This window comes from Cydia pomonella, chromosome 1 (assembly GCF_033807575.1).
Source record: "Cydia pomonella isolate Wapato2018A chromosome 1, ilCydPomo1, whole genome shotgun sequence".
Classification (NCBI taxonomy): Eukaryota; Metazoa; Arthropoda; class Insecta; order Lepidoptera; family Tortricidae; genus Cydia; species Cydia pomonella.
Genome location: NC_084703.1, coordinates 7,318,331 through 7,339,118, shown reverse-complemented (window position 1 = coordinate 7,339,118; position 20,788 = coordinate 7,318,331). Strand labels below are relative to the sequence as shown.

At 36.3% G+C, this 20,788-nt stretch overlaps 1 protein-coding gene across 4 annotated transcripts in view; it reads left to right on the top strand.

Moving 5' to 3' along the window:
- LOC133525918 (protein NDRG3) overlaps window positions 1-20,788 on the top strand; it is a 128,318-nt gene that overhangs the window by 93,159 nt on the left and 14,371 nt on the right. For all 4 annotated transcript variants that reach the window (XM_061862516.1, XM_061862382.1, XM_061862593.1 and 1 more), the window contains 2 exons: window positions 19,191-19,332; window positions 20,488-20,634. In XM_061862516.1, the coding sequence (XP_061718500.1) occupies window positions 19,191-19,332; window positions 20,488-20,634 (289 nt within the window). The remainder of the gene's footprint in view (window positions 1-19,190; window positions 19,333-20,487; window positions 20,635-20,788) is intronic.

Below are 20,788 nucleotides of genomic sequence, written 5' to 3'. Positions count from 1 at the left end.
GCGTTCCGATGCGTTCATTATGATCCACTATTGCAGTTTTTTATTACTTTTATTGTAGTGTTTTCATATGTCTATAATTTTGTGTGTGTATCCAAGTTTCTCTCGGTATTTTTAGCACTCGCGAATCTCGTGATACTCAATATAACTGTATTGTGTAGTTTTCAGGAAAATTATGGAGGTAAAATAACTACACTACGCGTGGTATTTATTTATTAAGACACACGCTAACGAAAAATTACTCGTACTTTACTCTTTATGTGTAGGTACTGATAATTACCCACATTTACACTAATATTAATATCGGTGGTATACCTACCTATACTGGTTGGTACATTGTTTGTCCCCAGACAGTAGTTTAGTATTTATACGACCTCGTTTTAACAGCAATTCAAACAGGCAACAAAGCTACAAACAACCTTATTGTAACTGAAACAGGTTAATTTATCCAGCCTTCTGGAAACCGATAACAGTGCGATAGCTGAAAAATGCCAGTGCTGAGCTTACGATGTTCGATTCTTTATTGAAGTAAAAGGGAATGGCAAGTCAGACCGCGGTAGGCCAATTGACATTTCAATATTTCAAGCGCACCAAATGAGTCCGGGCAGAAAGTCTATTTTTTGTTGCTCAAAGAGTTATGAAACAGGTAGCCAAAATACATTATAAACAACGATTTTACTCTTACAAAGTATAATGTGACAGCAAAAAAGAAATATCTCGAATTGCTAAACGCTTAATTCGGACTCCAGCCTCCAGTCTATTGATATATCGTAAGTGACTGGGTTACAAATGAGACCATTCATCTCTTTGCCAAGTGAGCTCTGTCATCCTTAAAGGGTTTGCCGGGTTTGCGTAAAGTAGGAAATATCTTACTTTCTACGGTTATTTATTTAGTTTTATATACGTACTGAACGCGCACAGATTATTTCAATGCGAAACATATTTCACGTGTGAAATGGGGTGAGTTACTGGTATTCATTCAATTACTTTTCACAACATACTTGCATACATTAAACACGTCCAAAGTTCTTAATGCATGTTTTTGGCCAATATCTCATAAACTTTTAACATTTAAGAAATTAAACCATGAGATTTCCAAAGATGAAATGTCCAGTAAAATATCCTATCTTACGAACTTAATTACTTAAATATAGTTTTAATCTAACGCTAAAAAATGCGTCATTTTCGGGATGCTAGTGCGGAGTAAAAAAGGGACATGACATTTAATATTTTTTTAAAGGTAGATAGATACCTGTATATTTACAATATTCATTTAAATGTTTGAATAAAATATGGTGGTGTATTTCAAACATGGCAAATAAGATACTACTGTTAGAATTTTGCTTTTTATATTAAAGTATTTTTTTTCTCGGACTTCTTTATAAGTTCAAATATTTTGCTTCGTGGAGCCTTTCTAGCGCCCACGCCCATTTTAACTCTTGATTAATTTTGTTAACTTTGACCAAGTTTCTAAAAAATATTATAATAAAGGTTACTAATTATTGAGGTATCGTATTTCTAGGAGCAGTCTCTATTTTTCACCATTTTGAACTTGTCAAGCAGAATATGTACCTAAAACTATAAAAACTATGGATCTAATCAGTCGTAATAGGATATGGAAATAATAAAGAATTCTGATAGTCGGTCTCTGATTTGAAGAGAAGCTTCTGTTTAACATATTGACTTTACCAGCTCGTTCCACCCCGCCCCTCGCTCACCGTGAGACACGCTAAATGCAAATTAGAAACAACAAAATAACCCTATTGGCCTACTATTACTGCAGTTATGTTATCACTTACCCGTTATTACAGGCATGGGACAAGCTTCCCTTGCTTTCTGTTTTTTAATAATTAAATATTGAATTATGGAACATTCGAAATTTGGAACGATTTCGCTTCGTTTTTGGATAGTCCTATCGGTTAAATACTCAGTTAAATACATTTGGCTCGAAATCAGCTATATTTTAGATATTTACTCCTTAGCACTTCGTTTGATTTTGTTTTCGATTTTTGTATTATAATAAGAGGTGGGAGCGAAAAACAAATTCTTATATTAAAGATAAAAACAAAAAAATCAAACGAAGCATACCTGTGTCAAAATATTTTCAATACTGCTAATCCATAGAAAAAAATGGGGGCGTTTGTATGGAAAGGAGGTTCCGGGCAGGTCGTCTACTTTCGTCTTAAAATTATAATGTATTTTTTTGCCAATTCAGTGCCAGCGCGACATATGTATTACGCTCTACGAGCGTAGCCGATTACACAGGAACATTGCAGATAATTAGTTTAGCGAAAAGTGATTACGAAAAGAGAACCCGCCTAGCGGGTCGCTGGCAGTGAATATGTTTACAGAGGAACGGCGTGAAAACATAAGATAAGCGCTTGTCAACAACCAGCAGCTTGTTAAGCTCACGCCACATAGTATACGTTTTTGCAAAGCAAATTCCTCGGTGAAAAAGTTTCAGGCCAAACCTATGTTGATTTATATATTTGCCATGTTATTGTATTTTATTGCAGAGCTACAAATAAAACTTGGTTAAGAAATAATTATTAAATTTATTTTCTATGAAATAATGAATAGAATATAAGTAATAGGCGTAATTTTGCGGATCCGCGAACATTTCCAGCATCACTTGAGGATGCCTCGTAGAGAGGCTAAACACGTGTCGAGCTTTGTACTTTTGGTGGTGAGAGGGTGGGTACATTCATTGCATGTAAAAATACGCAAGTAAATATAACGGGTTAACACTTATTGACTAGCACGTTTTGTTTTCGCGGATTTGCAAAGTAATGTTTTATGCTTTAATTATTTGCTAGGATAAACAAGGGTGGGTAGGGCTACTTACGTAGTAAGTAGTTAATTCAAACACTCTTCCGCAAACATTTTATTAAATTAAATAGGCTATTTTTTAATCACGATTCCAAAGTCTATGTAAACTGTATTTCTGTAGCTATAACCTACGCTTACAATTTTACCATGGCGCATTCACCTAGTCGTTTCTTGGTGCTGTGCCGCTCTTAATATTCACGGTCTGAAATACGTTATAATTAGTTTTCGCTTTGCACATAAATATTTTTCTCGAAGCGAGCTGGACCTCTTTTGCATCCCTTTTTCGACATTTTATAATCTGCGGTGGTCCAGATGCTTTTGATTGCTTGGAATTGGAACTTTGTTTTTTACTACTTTTTCTACTGCCACTGCTGCATGTTCAAAAGAATTTCGAAATTGACGCTTTTTATTTCTTTTTTGACATCTAGCTTTGATTTCTGTTTTATTTTTATACTTCCCAATAGATATCCATTATCCAACATAGTCTAGCCAGTCAGTAGTGTATATCGTGATAAATAATATCCTGCCTATGTCCTTCCACGAATTCCCTAGAACTAGCGGTTTAATATTGAAGATATAACAAACAGACGGACAGACCGAGTTACTTTTGCATTTATAATACTGTGTGACCTTAGTTAAGCTTAGGAAGTGAAAAATTTTTCGTTGAGTCGTTATCACAGTGAACTTACAATGGCCTTAAGCGCCATTGAAGCTATTGGCGCTTAAGTCTTTTATGCCAATTTCTGCATTATGAAAAAATCCAAAAAAAAGGATCGACAAAAATATATTTAATCATAGAATCTGAACAAAATATCAGGAGAATCGGTTAAAAATTGCGACCTGTAGACACATACGAAAACGGAGACTTTCGCTAACTCTTCGGTCAACTAGTTTCTGCACGCAACTTCGTCGGCGTGTACAAATGATGATGATTGATAAAAACTATCCTATGTCCTTCCTCGGGTCTCAAACTATCTCCATACCAACCAAACAAAAAACCAAAATACCAAATGTTATCGGTTCTGCCATTTAAGCGTGAAGAAGTAACAACAGACAGGAGTTATAACGGAGTTATAACATTTATATACTAATGCCATCAAAAACATAACTTGTAAAAAAAACAAGTCTCGCAACTCAGTTATTGTACCGTAAAAAGTTGTGAGATCCATGTTTATACCAAGTCGGTTAATTTATTCAGTCCGTACTTAAGGGACCTTCTGTCTTCAGTTATTACGGAATTAGCTAACCTAACAACATCTTATAGTGACCATATCAATATTAAAAATCTTTTATGTTTTAAATAAATAGATTGACTTGGTAATCGCACTCAACAATCTAATTTAATATAATATGTATTACTTGTGAGATACATTGTGTTTTCATGCGATGGCCAAGTTATTCTGTACCCCTAGTGTAAATTTATTCGATGGCGTAACGTGACGTACGCGTTTGCGTTAAGTCTCATTTTGTATGGGATTTTGAGTTTCCCAAACGTTCCGCTTGGCGCGCTGTTTCTAAATCCCATACAAAATGAGACTAAACGCAAACTCGTACGTTACGTTACGAAATCGAATAAATTTACACTAGGGGCTCTGTTTATTTTATTTATACTTACTGGTTGGTATAGTTACTGAAAATTCAGGCTTCTAGTTTTAACCACAACGAAGTTATAGGGGGGTTGAAAATTGCATGAACTGCTTCGAGAAAAGGATGGTACGGCCGTGCCGCTTTTTCGCTCGACTTGGGGGGTACTGCCGTGCCCCCGGATAGTAACATAGTAGGGATAGTATGGACTACTAGGAGTTGTAGAATTCATCGCCTCTAAAGTACTTTTCTGATACTACTTTTACCTACATGGAAACATATACCAGAGGTACGGATATTATTTGTTGCAACGACCAAGAGCAGAGCAGGGTCCCTAAACGCCCCCAAATAGGACAAGAAAGTTGCCGAATCCCTTGATTCAGTAAAAGTTGCCGACGGAGTGTATTGATTTTTTTACGACGCTCCGGCTGTAATACCATTTGAATTATGCCACCTTACCTCCGTTACTCTTTTTTAATATGCCTGCACGACTGGCCCCCGGAGGGGTCCCGCGGGGAAAATTATCTGTAATTTTGCTAAAGGAAGGACCGTTTAGTTGAAAGCTAATGACAGATTTTGAAGCAAAAGCATTTCCTGCTTCGGATGAAAAAATAGGACACTTATAAAAGAAGATTTATTGATATGTAAAATAGCAAAAAAGACAATCTTTGTCTACTTTCATATTGTTTGATTTCAAGGAAACGATGCCAAGAAGATTAACGAATTAAAATAAAATTATTTTTGAAGAGCACCTATTAGCGTGCCCCAAGTGTAAAAATACTCATTTTTTAACACTACAAAACTGATGTTTGGATAATAAGTGTGCAGTATTACAGTTTTTTTTTAGTAGAAGTAACTTTTGTAAAAATAAATATTGAGAATTAAATTAAGTAAAGAATTGTTATCAAGTAATTAGTTTTGTAGAAAAAGCATTTTCCTTAGCAATTTCGTTTGGTTGCAAATTGCAGTTGACGTAAGGAGCTTAAATTGCTTGAACGCCTTGAAATGAAGGTCCTTAGTTATACTTTATTTAGAGAAAAGATATTTTTTGTATATGTTCTTTTCAATATACTTTTTTTTTGGTAAGTAAATTTTCGAGTATTGATTATATGAAACCTGGATTAGAACTCATTAATTATAGAATTAAATTCTCAATGTATTTTTAGTGAGATTATTAAATTAATTACTTAATTTACAGACTGATTCCGATAGCCAGATGTTTAATTTACATCTCACGACATAAAATAACGTTTTCTCAAACTTGCTATGAAATGATGACATGACTTACGTCAAATTAGGTCCGGAAATACTACATATCAGGTGCGATGAGTGAAGTTGATATGTAAAGGAATTTCATACTGCCTTACACACCTAGGACTGTAAAGCAACCTTCTTTTGTTTTTTAATGTCAAATTGTGAAACAACATCTTGGCATTCAACCTTGCTTAGCAACGAATATGCACAACAAATCACCGTTGTTGTGCATATTCGTTGCTAAGCAACGGCGACGGCGCATCGCGCAGGCGCGCGGACGTACGCGCGCAGGGCACCGCTGGTAGAGTGGCGAGCCGAGTAGGTCGCCACAAAAAAAATTAACTACATTTTATGTTTTAATTGCAAGTTTGAGAAAAGCACTATACATATCTCGGCGAGAAACGGGGTTGCCGGCCGCGTATCTCTATCCGGCCTCGCTACGCTCAGCCCTCTATATTTACTTGGCCTGCAACCTTACGTTTCCCGGCCTCTATAGTAATGTACTATTTCACGTCACAAATCACAATGAATTAGGATAATAAAACGTGTGGAGGTACATTCATATCCTGTATTTATATTACCTATAGCACGATCAAGTTAACAAGTACAGCGTTTTGTTGCATAAGTAAGGCAAAAAAACACACGCTCGATTCTCCATACAAACGTACTCTCATTTTAAAAATACTAGCTAGATTGCTCTGAAACTTTGTACTTACAGGATAAGGTATATCCATGCCTGTAATAAGTGTATGTAGCTTTATTAAGCAACATTCCATAGTTACCGAATTTAGGTTTTTTTATAGAAAACTTGTTTTTGCTCTATTTTGTTTGTTTGATTAAACTGCGGTGGCATCACGGTTCCATTTTTATCACTTGTCACTATGCCCGTCACTTTCGCGCTTACATACTTGTTAGAACGTGATAGGTATGGTGACAAATGATATAGAGCCGACCATCTTAGCCCTACTGGATTTATATAAACTAATTACAGGCATAGATATATCTCATGTAATTTTATGTGCAAAGTTTCATTACAATCCAACACATAGTTTTAAAATGAAAACGAAACTCCGTCGTTCAAATCTTGTTATATCATCAATCTGTATTCTTACGATTTTTCACGTGTATGAAACAGATAGATACACTTTTCACTCATTTGATTTATAACTTATGAGGGTAATGCGATACACATAACAACGTGCGAGGAAACAATGTTTCATTTTTACATTTATACTACGGTTCAAACTCACAATACCATTACAATACAAGTAAAAACAATATATTCGAATTATTGCACCGTTACTATATGTCATCATCAGTCATAAGTATGTATTATAAGTCAGTATTACGAATCCTTAGATATGCACAGTAAGATCCCCTTGAGAACAATATGATGGATATTTTAGCTTTGTAGTGTTATTTACATAGTCAGATTTGGATTTGGAAAATATTTGAAAGCTACCTGCCATTTTAGTGTGATCACCACTGAGCTAAGCCGCGGTTGGGCTGCCGGTCAGGCTGACAGGATATAAGGGTTCCTAGGTAACAACGGAACCATAAAAATAGTGACACTTTTTATTATGTTGCAACGACATAACTGCGAGATCGTATCTGCCCGCATTCGAACTTAAACGTACAAATCCGAAAAATAAACAAACAGAAGTCATCCAGACGAATCCATAGACTCGTGTGACTTCACCATTGCTCGGTAGAACTAGGTCAGTCTCCAATTAGAACTAGACGAAGGGGACGTGACGTCAACGGCTCCGCGACGCATCACGTCGTACTTTACTACGATTGAGATTATTGAGAAATGTTTGTTATTAATATAATACATGAGTATGCGGTGCTGCGTGCAAAGCGGATGGTGGGGGAAGCGTAAACGATCACAGTGGTTCGCCATGGCTAAAAAACCGGCCAAGTGCGAGTCGGACTCGCACACGAAAGATTCCGTACTAGTACGCAAGCCTGGCAAAAAAATCTTGATTATTGTAAATTGGATTTTTTTGGTTTGTTGTTGGAGGCCTGTGCCCAGCAGTGGGACGTATATAGGCTGAATTATTATTATTCTTATTTTGTTGTAATTATGGGAGCCCCACTTAAATATTAATTTTATTCTATTTTTGTTTTTGTTGTTACAGCGGCAACAGAAATACATCATCTGTGAAAATTTCAACTGTCTAGCTATCACGGATCATGATATACAGCCTGGTGACCGACAGACAGACGGAGTCTTAGTAATAGGATCCCGTTTTGTGCCCTTTGGGTACGGAACCCTAAAACGGGCCTTCCGCGAAAAACGAAAATCTAAATGACGTCATCTGCTTCTCTATTGCTCTTGCATGCGAGCGATAAAGAGGCACATACAGAAAAATCTCGAACCTCTGGCATGACCTGTCTCATGTCATAGGTTATGCAGTAAACATTGATTGTTTGTAATATAATAATTGCATTATTAACGGTGTTGATTAAAATATGTTGTTGCGATCAAAGTAAGACACCTAACCTTTTGAAGAATTAACAAGCAAACTTTCATTTTTAACTGAAAACAACAACGTTATTGTAATTGCCAATACTAGCATCGTCCAGCCCTAAGATAGTATAATATCATGAGATTTAATTGAAATCATTCTAATTTTTATATACGTTTCGCTTGACAGTTGTAATAAAATATAGTTAGTACTATAGTTGCAACCGCTAGATAACGCTTTCGTCGTGCACGGTCCCCATGGTCCCATTTTGACGCGAAAAGAAAATCGTATGACAGCGGCCATAACTAGCAGTGTCAATGAATTTTCTAGGCACTTATTTAGTCAATTCCTCAGCGTATAAAGTGCAGTGGCGGAAGCATCTCCGTTAAAAGGGATGCCAGGCACATCGCTGTATGAGCGTATTTTAGCAAGATTAGACGTGGCATGCCATAGTCCATCAAATATGCAGCTTCGGATAAAAGCGCTTTCGCTAATAGGGGGTTTTATGTTGGTGTTATGCCTCCGTTATGCGGTAATTTTGGATGTCAAAAGTTGACGTTTGACAGTCTGTGGCCACAAAACATAAATAGCAATGTGCAACACTATCTCTTTCGGCTGTCAAACTAGAGGGCACGTTTTATTCTCAGACTTTACCTCTCTATTACAATCAATAACTCTTTGGGTACACAGCCCAAAATGTAACGGCGCTAGTACCGCTCTGCTACCTCGTACAGATCTTGAGAACATATACTTAGGTCATTCTGAAAGTTCCTATAATCCCAAGAACTATATTAGATCATTTAGATTATGTAGCTTTTTTTATAACCTGTTCCTTTTCTTAAGAGTCCGCAGCAAGCTCGGTTCTACATACAAACTTAGTTACGCTCTCAGTTTAAAACGACTTGCTAGATTGCTCTGAAACTTTTATACTTACAATAGGATAAGGTATGTTTATAATAATTAGTTTATGCAGCTTCAGATACTATAGTTAAAAAAATACCGTGAATTAAAGTGTTTCCATACAAAACTTGTTTTTGCTCTATTTCGTTTGTTTTATAAGCTGGAGCTATAAAAACTAATTACAGGCTATATAAACTAATGTATTAGACATACTCGTACCATACACCATGTGATTTTATGTGTAAAGTTTCATTACAATCCAACACGTAGTTTTAAAATGAGAACGAAACTCCGTTTGTATGGAAAGGTGAAATTCTGCCGAGCTTGCTGCGGATTCTTAACTCTTTTTGATAATGTGTACATTTGTTTTACGATAGGATCATCCTGAAACTTACCATTTTTCCTTAGATACTTTTTGTATGAAAATTTGGGCCTCCAGTGATTTTGTATGGTTTTTGTGAGGTATATATTTAGATTCATTTTTTCTGACCAATACGTGTGCATGTAGGATTATTTTAATAGGCTCATTTGGATACGTAACTGTCAGAATTTGCTGCGACAACATAATCAAAATTACTTACTTCTAATATATGATTGAATAACTTAGTGACTTTCAGTATGAGTTATACTTACCTAAGGCGTAAAGGCGTGAGGTACCCCGCAAATGTCTTTGGGCTTAATTAGTCCAGGTCAGCATTAGGTTTTTAACTGCAAATTAAGTTTCTAAGGAGAGTCTGCTCTGTGTGAATTATTTTAAGGATCAATTTAAAACTGGATAGAATTAAAGAAATTATTTTACCAACCAGTTCTTTTGAACTAGCCTAGAATTCGCCCCGACTACTAATATGAGGTAGATCAATATCGGTTAAGCCAATGGCTGACAATTTTATCACCTTGTGACTTACAGCACTGCACGTAACTAACGTCACAGTCGGCCGATATTGATCTCCATTTTTTTTTTAGATACTTTTAACACTATATTGTATAATGTTCATCGAATAAACAGTTTTAAACGATCAATGTTTCTTCGAGACCATGGGGACGATAACATCCTCGAAACGACGGAGGCAATTTTAAAACTTAAATAATTATGATAATTATGATTCGATTGTTTGTTTTAAAGTCAAGATGTAGAGACTAAGATAAAATAATCTCATGAAAAATCACGACACGCGAGTGTAAGTACATCTCGTATATAAGTGATACTTAAGTAATATAAAACTTCTTGTAATCACTTGTCATGCTAGAGCACTGTACATTTTCAATAATTTGCGGATCGTACTTGTACGATTGAACCTACAAAAATATCACAGAAACTATTTTACATATGTTTTTATAAAGTTTTTAAGTAGATCAAAAATAGAAAGTACGATCTTTCAGTTTAAAATATGCGTGGTCAGTCGCGACCCTATATATAACCTAATATGAAAGTGTCCCTAATTCCTGCTATAATCAAGAATTATCAGTGGTTTGAGAATGCCTGTAATCTCACTAACTTTCCCATACACGGCATGTGAAACTTCGCCACCTGAATAGTTGCTGTTTGCCTTCACCTTTCGAGAGACGTGCCACAATTCGGTAGAAAACTAGCAACTTTGCCTTGTCTTTGTAAGGTAATGTTGCCTACTTTAGTTAGTTATATACAATAGTTTCTTATGAAAATTATCCTTAGCAACCGACAAGGTCTGAACCATGGGCACATAGTTTGTAATATTTTTCAATTTTCTAGTCATTTTATGAACATTTATCATGAAAGACATATTTCATTTTACACGGCATATTTGTTACGTTTTTGCCAGTCACAAGGTCTCGATTCAAGGCTCACTAGCAATTAATATGTCACTAACGATAAAAGCACTGCTGGTAAATGCGTTATTCACGCATTTAATATACTTTAGACGACTATTTATTAAATAACTTAAGGTAGGCAGAGAATTTATTATTGGCTGCCTTATTTTAAATGTACGTATGCATTTTGACGAAAAAATAAAATCTCAATCTCAAGGGGCTCAATAAAATGAGGGATCGTTCTGGATTAAGCGTACTGCCATTTTTAGTACTTACTTTCGCTACGACTACCTATGTTGTATAATTTTTTGTGTCAGTGTTTGTGCAATTTTGTCTAGCCATCATACCAAAATTGATTAAAGTTTTCATTTGTTTGTTCCACTGTTGTTAGGACTGCAATTATAAAACTTCGATGCTTAAAGTTATGTAACCATTTCGCTCAACTACATTTATTAGTAAACATGAAAATAAAGTCACGTTCCGGATACGGTTAGCTTGGATCAACATTATGCATTAGTTGCCAAAACATGCTATGCTTCGTACCACACTGTATGCATAGTAATTAGTATGGAGTATATTTACTATTAATCGGTAACTACATTATTGATGTTTCGCTAAAGTAAATAAATACATGATTTCAATGTTTCGCTAAAGTTAACATAAATAAATTAGTGCTTGAAAATGGAGACCTAGGCTAACATGTTGCGCGAGTATCAATTTAAATTCGATGAGTAAATAAATTTAAAACTGTTGTTGAAATACATGTAGATTTATAAAAAATAAGTGTGAATAAAAGATATTTGCTTGATTTATCCTATCTCTGGGCCTAGCTTAGTTTACAAGCCCCAATTAGTTAATAGTATATTTTATCCTTTTCTTGTATAGTTATGTACGAGTATCACATTCTTGACATAAGTTAAACTAACAGCTAATTAACTCTTATAGCGCGTTTATGACTGACGCCGCTACAATAACTAGTTGTTATCTGTCATATATTTTTTTTATATTTTAATGAATTCGTATGAATTCGGAAATAACAAAGTAAACTTTAGAACATTCAGGAAATTAATACATGCATTAGCGAATTCACCACAATTATTGACTAATCATAATTTAACGAAAACGTGGTATTCATCCCAATTAGCCCGGATTCGCGGAAACGATTCGACAGTCCCGCAGCTTTGATTGGGGTCGCTAATGGACGAGATAATAAATGTTGACGGATGGGATTTACGATCCAATATGAGCCATTTACACTACACTACCTTTCTACCAGGATTATCATACACACTTCTATAATTTTTGATGTTAATACTCTGCTAAGTAGGTACTCGTACGGCCAGTGCGTATATATGTGTAAATAACATATTCACTTTGTTGTAACACCAAAAATTTAACATTTCATCGCAGGCGTATATGTTTCTGCCAGCGTTTAGAATATAAATACGAGTATGATGAATATTTTGGATCAATCTTACACAAATCGACCTAAGCTTAATATGGCTTGTGTAGAGAAATCGAAACTAGACGACAATACGAGGATACGAGTATACATAGAAGATGGATTCGAACTCGAGACCTCCTGCTTCCTAGCATGTGGGCAAATGTGGGTAATGACCGACTAAGTAGGCTAGGAGGTCGTTAAAGAACAAGAAAAAGAATAGGATTGATAGACGTGATTTTCATAAAAAATAACACAAATTATAAAAAAACGCAAAGAAAAATTTCAATCTTGTGGCAAAAGCCACTAAGATTTACATTGGTACAAAATAGCAGTAATTTTAAAATGAAAACATTTTAGAATCATTAAATAACCGCCCGGACTTAGTTGTCGTAAAAAACTTCAACACCGTTTTCACGCAGTTAGAGAAGAAAAAAAACATACAATATTTGAAGAATATTTCAAACGTCATGGTCTTATTTTTTCTACGGTTACGTCGTCTCGGTCTCGCTAAGTAACTGAACTGTTACATATAAATGTAGGTACAAACATGGTACAGATTTGATTATCATAATTAAAAAAAATAGTACATTACTATAGAGGCCGGGAAACGTAGGGTTGCAGGCCAAGTAGATATATACGGCTGAGCGTAGCGATGCCGGATAGAGATACGCGGAGGGCAACCCCGTTTCTCGCCGAGATTTGTATAGTGCTTTTCTCAAACTTGCAATTAAAACAAAAAATTGTAGACAATTTGTTTTGTGGCGAACTACTCTACCAGCGGTGCCTTACGCGCGTAAGTCCGCGCACCGGCGTGATGCGCCACCGCCGTTGCTAAGCAACGAATATGCACAACAGATCACCGTACCGTACCTATATTTGTTGATAGTTGAATGCCAAGACGTTGTGTCACAATTTGACGTTAAAAAACAAAAGAAGGTTGCTTTTCAGTCCTAGGTGTGTAAGGCAGTATGAAATTCCTTTACATATCATCTTCACTCATCGCACCTGATATGTAGTATTTCCGGACCTAATTTGACGTAAGTCATGTCATCATGTCATAGCAAGTTTGAGAAAAGTTACATTTCACAGCTATTATGGCGCAGCGTTTAGATACGCACTCTGTGAATGTCCGCTCAATTTGTCCTATTCATCGTCCTTCAGCATAAGAAATTTGGTGTTGCCCTTGTTCTTGAAACAATTTGATCTTGGATCAAAACTATAGAGATACGAGTATATCCGATGATTTGTATTCAATATTTCTAGCCGCACCTCTTAAACCACATCGTCGGTAATATTACAGTAGAAAGGTTTACACATATGCCAATTTAAAATGCTATCGAATAATAATTTATTGGTTCGTTTGTGACTTTACAGCCCGGATGGCGAATGGCCGGATTTGACGATATGTTTCGGCCGTCGCATTGGCATTCATGAGTCTATTTAAATGTATGTAACTAAGTACTTCACTTCACATTCACTTGATAAATATTTGATAAATGAGCCCAATTGAAAGTGTCCTATCGTACAATGAATTCACTGGCTGTTAGTAAATAACTGCAGTAATGGGCGCGTTGCATATGTTTTTCTGTTCGGACAGGGTTTGCAGTTTTCCGTCTATGAAGTCAATTCGTTTAGAATGTTTTTTTTATGACTTGACCAGATTGGTCGAGTAGGTACCTACTATTGACTATATATAGATGCATTAATTCGGTACGAGATGTTATACATTTTTAGAATATTACATTTACTAATTTTATCACCTATATTTTTTAACAAATCAGAATTATTTCAATTATAAACTGAATTAAAACAATAAAGTGCGAGTAATTTCAGGCGTCGTCAAGGCGCACGAAAAGGTTAATTTCTGTTGAACGTGTCAATGTACATAGCATGAAGTTATAAATACTCGTTGTTATACTATACGCAATGTTGATTCTAGTGTCGTCACACTGTTCGGCATACAGCGGTAAGTTACAGAACAAATACGGGCGCGCCAAGCTGTCGGCTTTACGTATTCATCGCCATCGACCCCGCTTGTCTCCTCAAATACCACAGCCAGTGGTGCCAAGTGAAATAGGATGGGATCCCAATGTTGCTGTGTTATTTAAATTGTTGTATCTTCTTCCTCGCGTTATCCCGGCATTTTTGGGAGCCTGGGGTCCTTGGCGTAGGCACTAGTTTTTACGAAAGCAACTGCCATCTGACCTTCCAACCCAGTCTTCAGTTCGGTCAGTTCTTGTTGTATATGTATACATAATTAATACACGATGACGAGCGAACTCCGGTCTTGTAACGAACAAACCAGCTGAGGCCGGGACATGACGATTTGAGTTCGATTCAAAGGACACGGTTACAAATATACTTGCTAATTTTAGCCGTAGATTTAGTTGAGCGTGTAATGAAAAAAAAAAGTATAAATACTTTAGTACCTAAATATAACTTTTTTTTTAGATACATCTGGTTTTTGATTCAACCCCTTCTACGGGTTTTAAAAGACTCACGTTTAGCGTCAAAACTAAACACACAAATAGTAATTAGACATGTCTTTAAGAAAGTAGGTACCCTATCTAGAATTAATATATTCACAGGAGGTACAACGTGCGATTTCGAATATTCACTGTTATTTCCATTTAAAATGTTCCCGAAATTATTACGATAAGTACCTAAGGTTTTCCTCATGCCGGTTGACTTGAACTGTATGAAAGGCCTCCCTTCTTTGTCACTCAACCGTAGCCAACGGTCGTACAGTGGGTAAAGCAAGTAGCCGAACACTCTTAATCCTTAATATATGAGCAACAGAGTTGAAAATCTTAGATAACCAATATGGCCCTGACCGAAATTCACGAGTTAAAGTTGAAGGTTTAGTCAAGGGCTCCGACGATTTCGGCGTAAGGACGAATTGCTACTAACTGCTTTCTCAAGAGCTTACTTATCCTGTTTACTTCCTTCATTACAATTATCATTAGCCATTACGTATTATTGAATTTCAAAAGCGACCATGCGACCGAGCGAGCTAACCTAACCTAAACTTTTTATTAATGGTATTTCAAACATAAATTAAATATAGTGTAGAACTTATTAAGATTCCTAGTGACAGGCCTAGGCAAAACCGTCATTTACTTGCAATAAGGTATATGCAAGTTACTCGTGTCTTTCAACTTGCATATACCTTTGAAGATTGTAAAAAAATCCCTCATAAAAATATATAATGTCTTAAAAGTTGAACTTTCAAAATTGGGCAACTTCGCCACTCCGTTTTACGGTACACAAGTCTATAATAATCAAGGATCTATTTCAGCGCAATATTTTTTTTGTGATCAAAATAGCAATTTACTGGCTGATTCTGCAAGAAAATAAAGAGATAACAGATTGGTGAACCAACTGAGCTCGGTTTCATTTTTATATCATGAAATACTCGTATGAGTTGAAAGGTGAGATGGCAGTCGCTTTCGTAAATACTAGTGCCTACGCCAAATCTTGGGACTATTTGCCAAGCGAACCCCAGGCTCGGACGCTCTGGACGACGCTAGGAAGAAGAAACTTTTTTCTGTATTCGTTAGGATTACTTAAATATATATATTTTATAATATTTTGCTATGGTCGCAAAATAGGTCACGTCCGCCGCATTCCTCCAGATGGTCGCATTACGGGGCAGCGAAGCCACAAATGACCACTGCACGCGGCGCATGCCACGGTACGGGAATCGGCTGGCGGGGGCGATGGCCAACGATGGGGACACAATTATACATACTTTCTGACATTATTCTACATGTGGAAATGTTTTACTTTAACGACTGCGAAGGGTGCCAAATATGAACTAGTTATTTATTTTTATTTTGTTCTTATACTTCTTCTTATATTTCTATTCTATCATTAACTTTGTTGATCCCCCTGACGACCCGTGTTTTACACGTAGGACATAGACCCCTATTAAGTTATCACTTATTGTCAATTTGTCACAGTTAAAATTAAGCTGGAAAATTTTGAAACCCAGTCGTCAAAAGGTTAGTCGCCATTGTTTTACTTAAATGTAAAAACAGTATTTGTTCTGAACCATTTTTGATGCAGGATAATTTCAACTAATTTGTATAAGGACACTATTGTGCGGTATCTAAATTTCATTGTATTTCGATAGAAATTGAACCATTCATCGATACATGAACTCTTTGTAGGTACTTTAGTTTTTATTTGACGTTTTATGGTGCCATAATGTACCACTTGCCAAGTATAAATGACTGAATCCCAAGTATAAGTAATATATGACCACGCGCCATATTGCGGAATTTGATTGTAACTACACTTTTCATACTAAACTGAACTGTCACCCAATACATAAGAATAACAGCGCCCTCTTGACAATAATCATATATTTCTGGTCGGGCTTTAGGTATAATTTAGTATAATGAATACTAATTTAGAGAAGTAGGTAAATGTTCAAGTTTCAACCTTTACAAGTTTGTATTCGAACTTGCGAGACGACACGACTTGACAATGACAGCTGTCTTGTAGTAGTCGTACTGTGACGCTATGCAACGCTTTATTTGCAAATATTTCCCTCTTAGGGACCAATATAGCTTATTTCACTTGTTTGTGTTATTACACCTTATACAAAACTCCTTTGTACGCATCAGTCACTCGAAGTGTTTCTTTCGTAGGTGAATAAACTGCATTAATAGGACACAGTCGCGACGGCCTGGCGCCGTCTGTGCCCCGCTGCCAATCAAACGGGGGTGTATCCATCGTGAAACATCCATGCGCTTATGCCTTTTAGATACTTTGCTTATACACCCTCCAATTACGTAGCTATCTTTTACGGAATTGCGCTTACTTCGTACTAATAAAAGTCTAACACGCCATTCTACTGGATTACTATGCCTTTTCTATTGGGTGCACTATTTGTGTACTCGTGCCGCACGTGCATATTTATTCGCTGCAGATGTTTAACTTAACTTTCCATATGTGTGGTGGTCAAAAATTGTGGGTTCAAACCTCGGTTGTGCTATGTAGAGCACAAAAAAATGCAAAATGGTGACTAAAAATTCGGTCAGGATCATTATGGTACAACAGACAAGAGGTTAATCTCCCTTATTTAGCTTTTCCGCTTTATAACGATAATAGTCCCATCCGAGAAATGTACTGTTGATACTGTCATGTTGATAGCTTTATGTATTCAAAAATAATCGAGCCAGAATCATGATAATTACTTAATTACAGTGAATATTATGGAGGAATTGAAGGTCCACTTTATATTCTCAAGATACAGTTTAATTCATCCATACGATAATATGTTGTATGCTTAATATCTCAATTTCAAGTACGGTCAAACTCTGCAACCGAATGAAAATCAGACACAAACGACAGCCAGTAATATAAAATCTTTTAAAGATGGGGTTGCATTTACAAATTCTCGGTACATTATCACTATCGCCTCGCACTCGTATTTACCTTGCATTTGAATAGCTCTTGTCGGAAGGAAAGGAGCCGCGGAATCGTTGGTACCGCAGTATTATGTAACACTCGCTCGATATAGGTTACCTACGTAGGTGGCCGTCTGACCTGGCCATGCCTCTTTAAGGCATAAAAAAATATTAGCCGTAACATTGTGTCCTCACGGCGTATTAAACAAATTCTTGATCCTTAATGATCTCTGCCTAGTTATACCTAGCTGCACTTATTACCGCTGATATCAGTTTTAATAACGATGTTAATAACCATGCCGTGACAATAGTTTCTACGTGCACAATTTGGTTATAAAGTTTGAGTTCATTTGCCGCAGTATTATGTAACTTGGTCGATCGGGTACGTTTTCAGTTGTCGGGCTCGTTTCGGACTTACTCGCTTGTGTAAATAACTATGTATCGAACAAATACCAGCTACCGGTGTTGGAAAGTAAACTGAGTATTGTTAACAGAAACATGTTGAATTTGTATAACGATTGGTCGTACTTCCCAGCAAGAACCTGCCACAAATAAACAGAATATAAATTTAACAGCGTTAACTAATGATCTTCAAGTTGACGTTTATTATTTGATGTTTCTTTCCAAATTTATATTTCCCGAATCCCGTAGCTATCGGAGAAGTGTAATTATCATTACTACTGAGAGTATTAATACGTCCTTCTTATCTTATGTACATCCAAGTTCTAAATACTTTTATTTATTTTTATATTGTCAGTAAAGTTGAATAAAATGTGTTTTTAAAAGGCATGTATAAGATCAAGATCAAAATACACGCGCATTTCTATTTTTGCACGGACTGCATGTTTCTTATTCTACGTACACATAGGTATTTAGATACAGTGTAAGTACATACGTCACATTCAATCGGGTACAATGATAGTGTCGTAGGCAAAAAATAGACAATTTACAACATCAGTCTGTTGAGATGGTATTTAGTTGACTCTGTTACGTAGCAGACTAAGCAATTTTGATACTCATTGAAGGTATTTTAATCTCGTTAATCGGATAAAGGAAATGAAATGCATATTTTATGTGTATGTAACATGTCATCGTATGTTTTTTAATTCACTGATTATTGAAGTTGATTTTATTCATGTACGACCTAGTATATGCCATTAGTGAAGCGTGTACTAAGTGGTCAGTTACATTTATATGTAATAGGTATAAGTATTTCATAATACTAATGGATAAGTTATTAGGTGGGCACTAGCCAACAACCATCTTTATGTTTTAATTCGTAACTTACGAAATATCATTTAATAATTGTAGGTAGTAGGGCGAAATAAACATCGAGACAAAACCTGCGTATTGATTGACGAACAAATTAATAATTGTAGAATACATGTGACTATTATTAGTCGCGGCCCACAGTCTAAATATAGGCTGACGGATTTTAACATGAGGTTGTTATTATATTACATCTATTTTAAGTATTATGCTTTACTTGTGTATCTTTTGTTCCAGCTACATCTACCCAACTATGGACGAGCTGGCCAATCAGCTCAACTACGTGCTGGGCCACTTCGGTATCAAGTCATTCATCGGGTTCGGCGTAGGCGCCGGCGCCAACATCTTCGCGCGCTTCGCTCTGGCCTATCCGCAGAAGGTACACATTAGTTACTCTTTGTTAAAAATTAGTGCTCGAAAAATGTGTTACAACTTGATAGTAATAACTCTAACGGTTACCTAGATCTAAGCGCTGGTAAAAAAAAAACTGTATAACTACACTTTTACTTGTACGCGCTACGAACGTAGGCGATAACACATCAAAAACCGTATGTGGTGAAAGCGTCTACGAACAGAGAACCTACGTAGCGGGTCGTTGACAGTGAATGTGTCGATGTTTTTCCTCTTAACATAACCATCAGCTGTAACATTACATCGTTCTATATTAGGTACCTTGTTTTCCCTCATAGTCATACACAAAATGGACGATAGCAATTTACCTAAGGACATTAGGATTGAAATGTGCCTGTGTTTATGACTACAATGTATATTTTGTGTGTGTGTGTTTTTTAATACAAAAACTGGGCAGTATGGATTTTTTCCAAAGGCCGCCTAAACATTTTGTTTCGAAATTCATTTTGGTTCGATAGTAACTACTGAAATGTTTGGATCCGATATGCCTTATACAAAGTAAGTCTTGCTTGTTACACGAACAATTTTTGATGCAACGAGGGCCTCCCGACCTGTTCGAAATGCACGTGAATCTTATGTCGCTGAACACGGTAAAACAAGAAGAAAACTTTCAAGACCGAACTATATTTTAATAAAACTTTCGGAAGCAAATCCCGTTTCCAATACGGTGAAAAGTTATTTTCAATATATATGAATGAAAGGCATGTAGGTCATCCTTTGTTTGATACTACCGAGTCGCTTATTTAAATTCAGTAATAAGATTATTCCCAACTGTACCAAAACTTTGCTTACTCACCTTAATAAAAATGAGGTGTTATCGAAAAGAACAAATATTTTACTCGGTAAATTACGTCGCATACTCTTTCAAACGTATCTTTCATCTAATCGTGCATACGCACTTTTAAATTGAGTACCCGTAATTTGGTTACGGGCTATATAACCAGCGTTACTCAAATAAGTTTAAGTCGGTAACGTACCACTTTTATAATGGGTGGCAATAACACCACCCAACTTTATTGACATCAGTAACGTTGGAATAGTAACTGAAATAGCCATTTTTTACCGTCGATAATTTTTGGCCATTTGGCGAGAATTCGGTGCATATTATACACGTATGTTTCAGGTGGACGCGCTGGCTCTGATCAACTGCACGTCCAACCAGTCGGGTTGGATCGAGTGGGCCTACCAGAAGATGAACACGCGCTCGCTGCGCTCCCGCGGCATGACCCAGAACGTGCTGGACTATCTCATGTGGCACCACTTCGGCAAGGTATACTATGCTCACTATTTACATACGCAGCTGCATATAAGTGTGTCATCGCCCACTGGTTTAAAAATATGCTCTGTGTTAAAACTTAAGATGCGTAAGTGGGCTTATTAATACTTGTCCGTTATTGACTTATATTTTACTTATATTTTTAGTT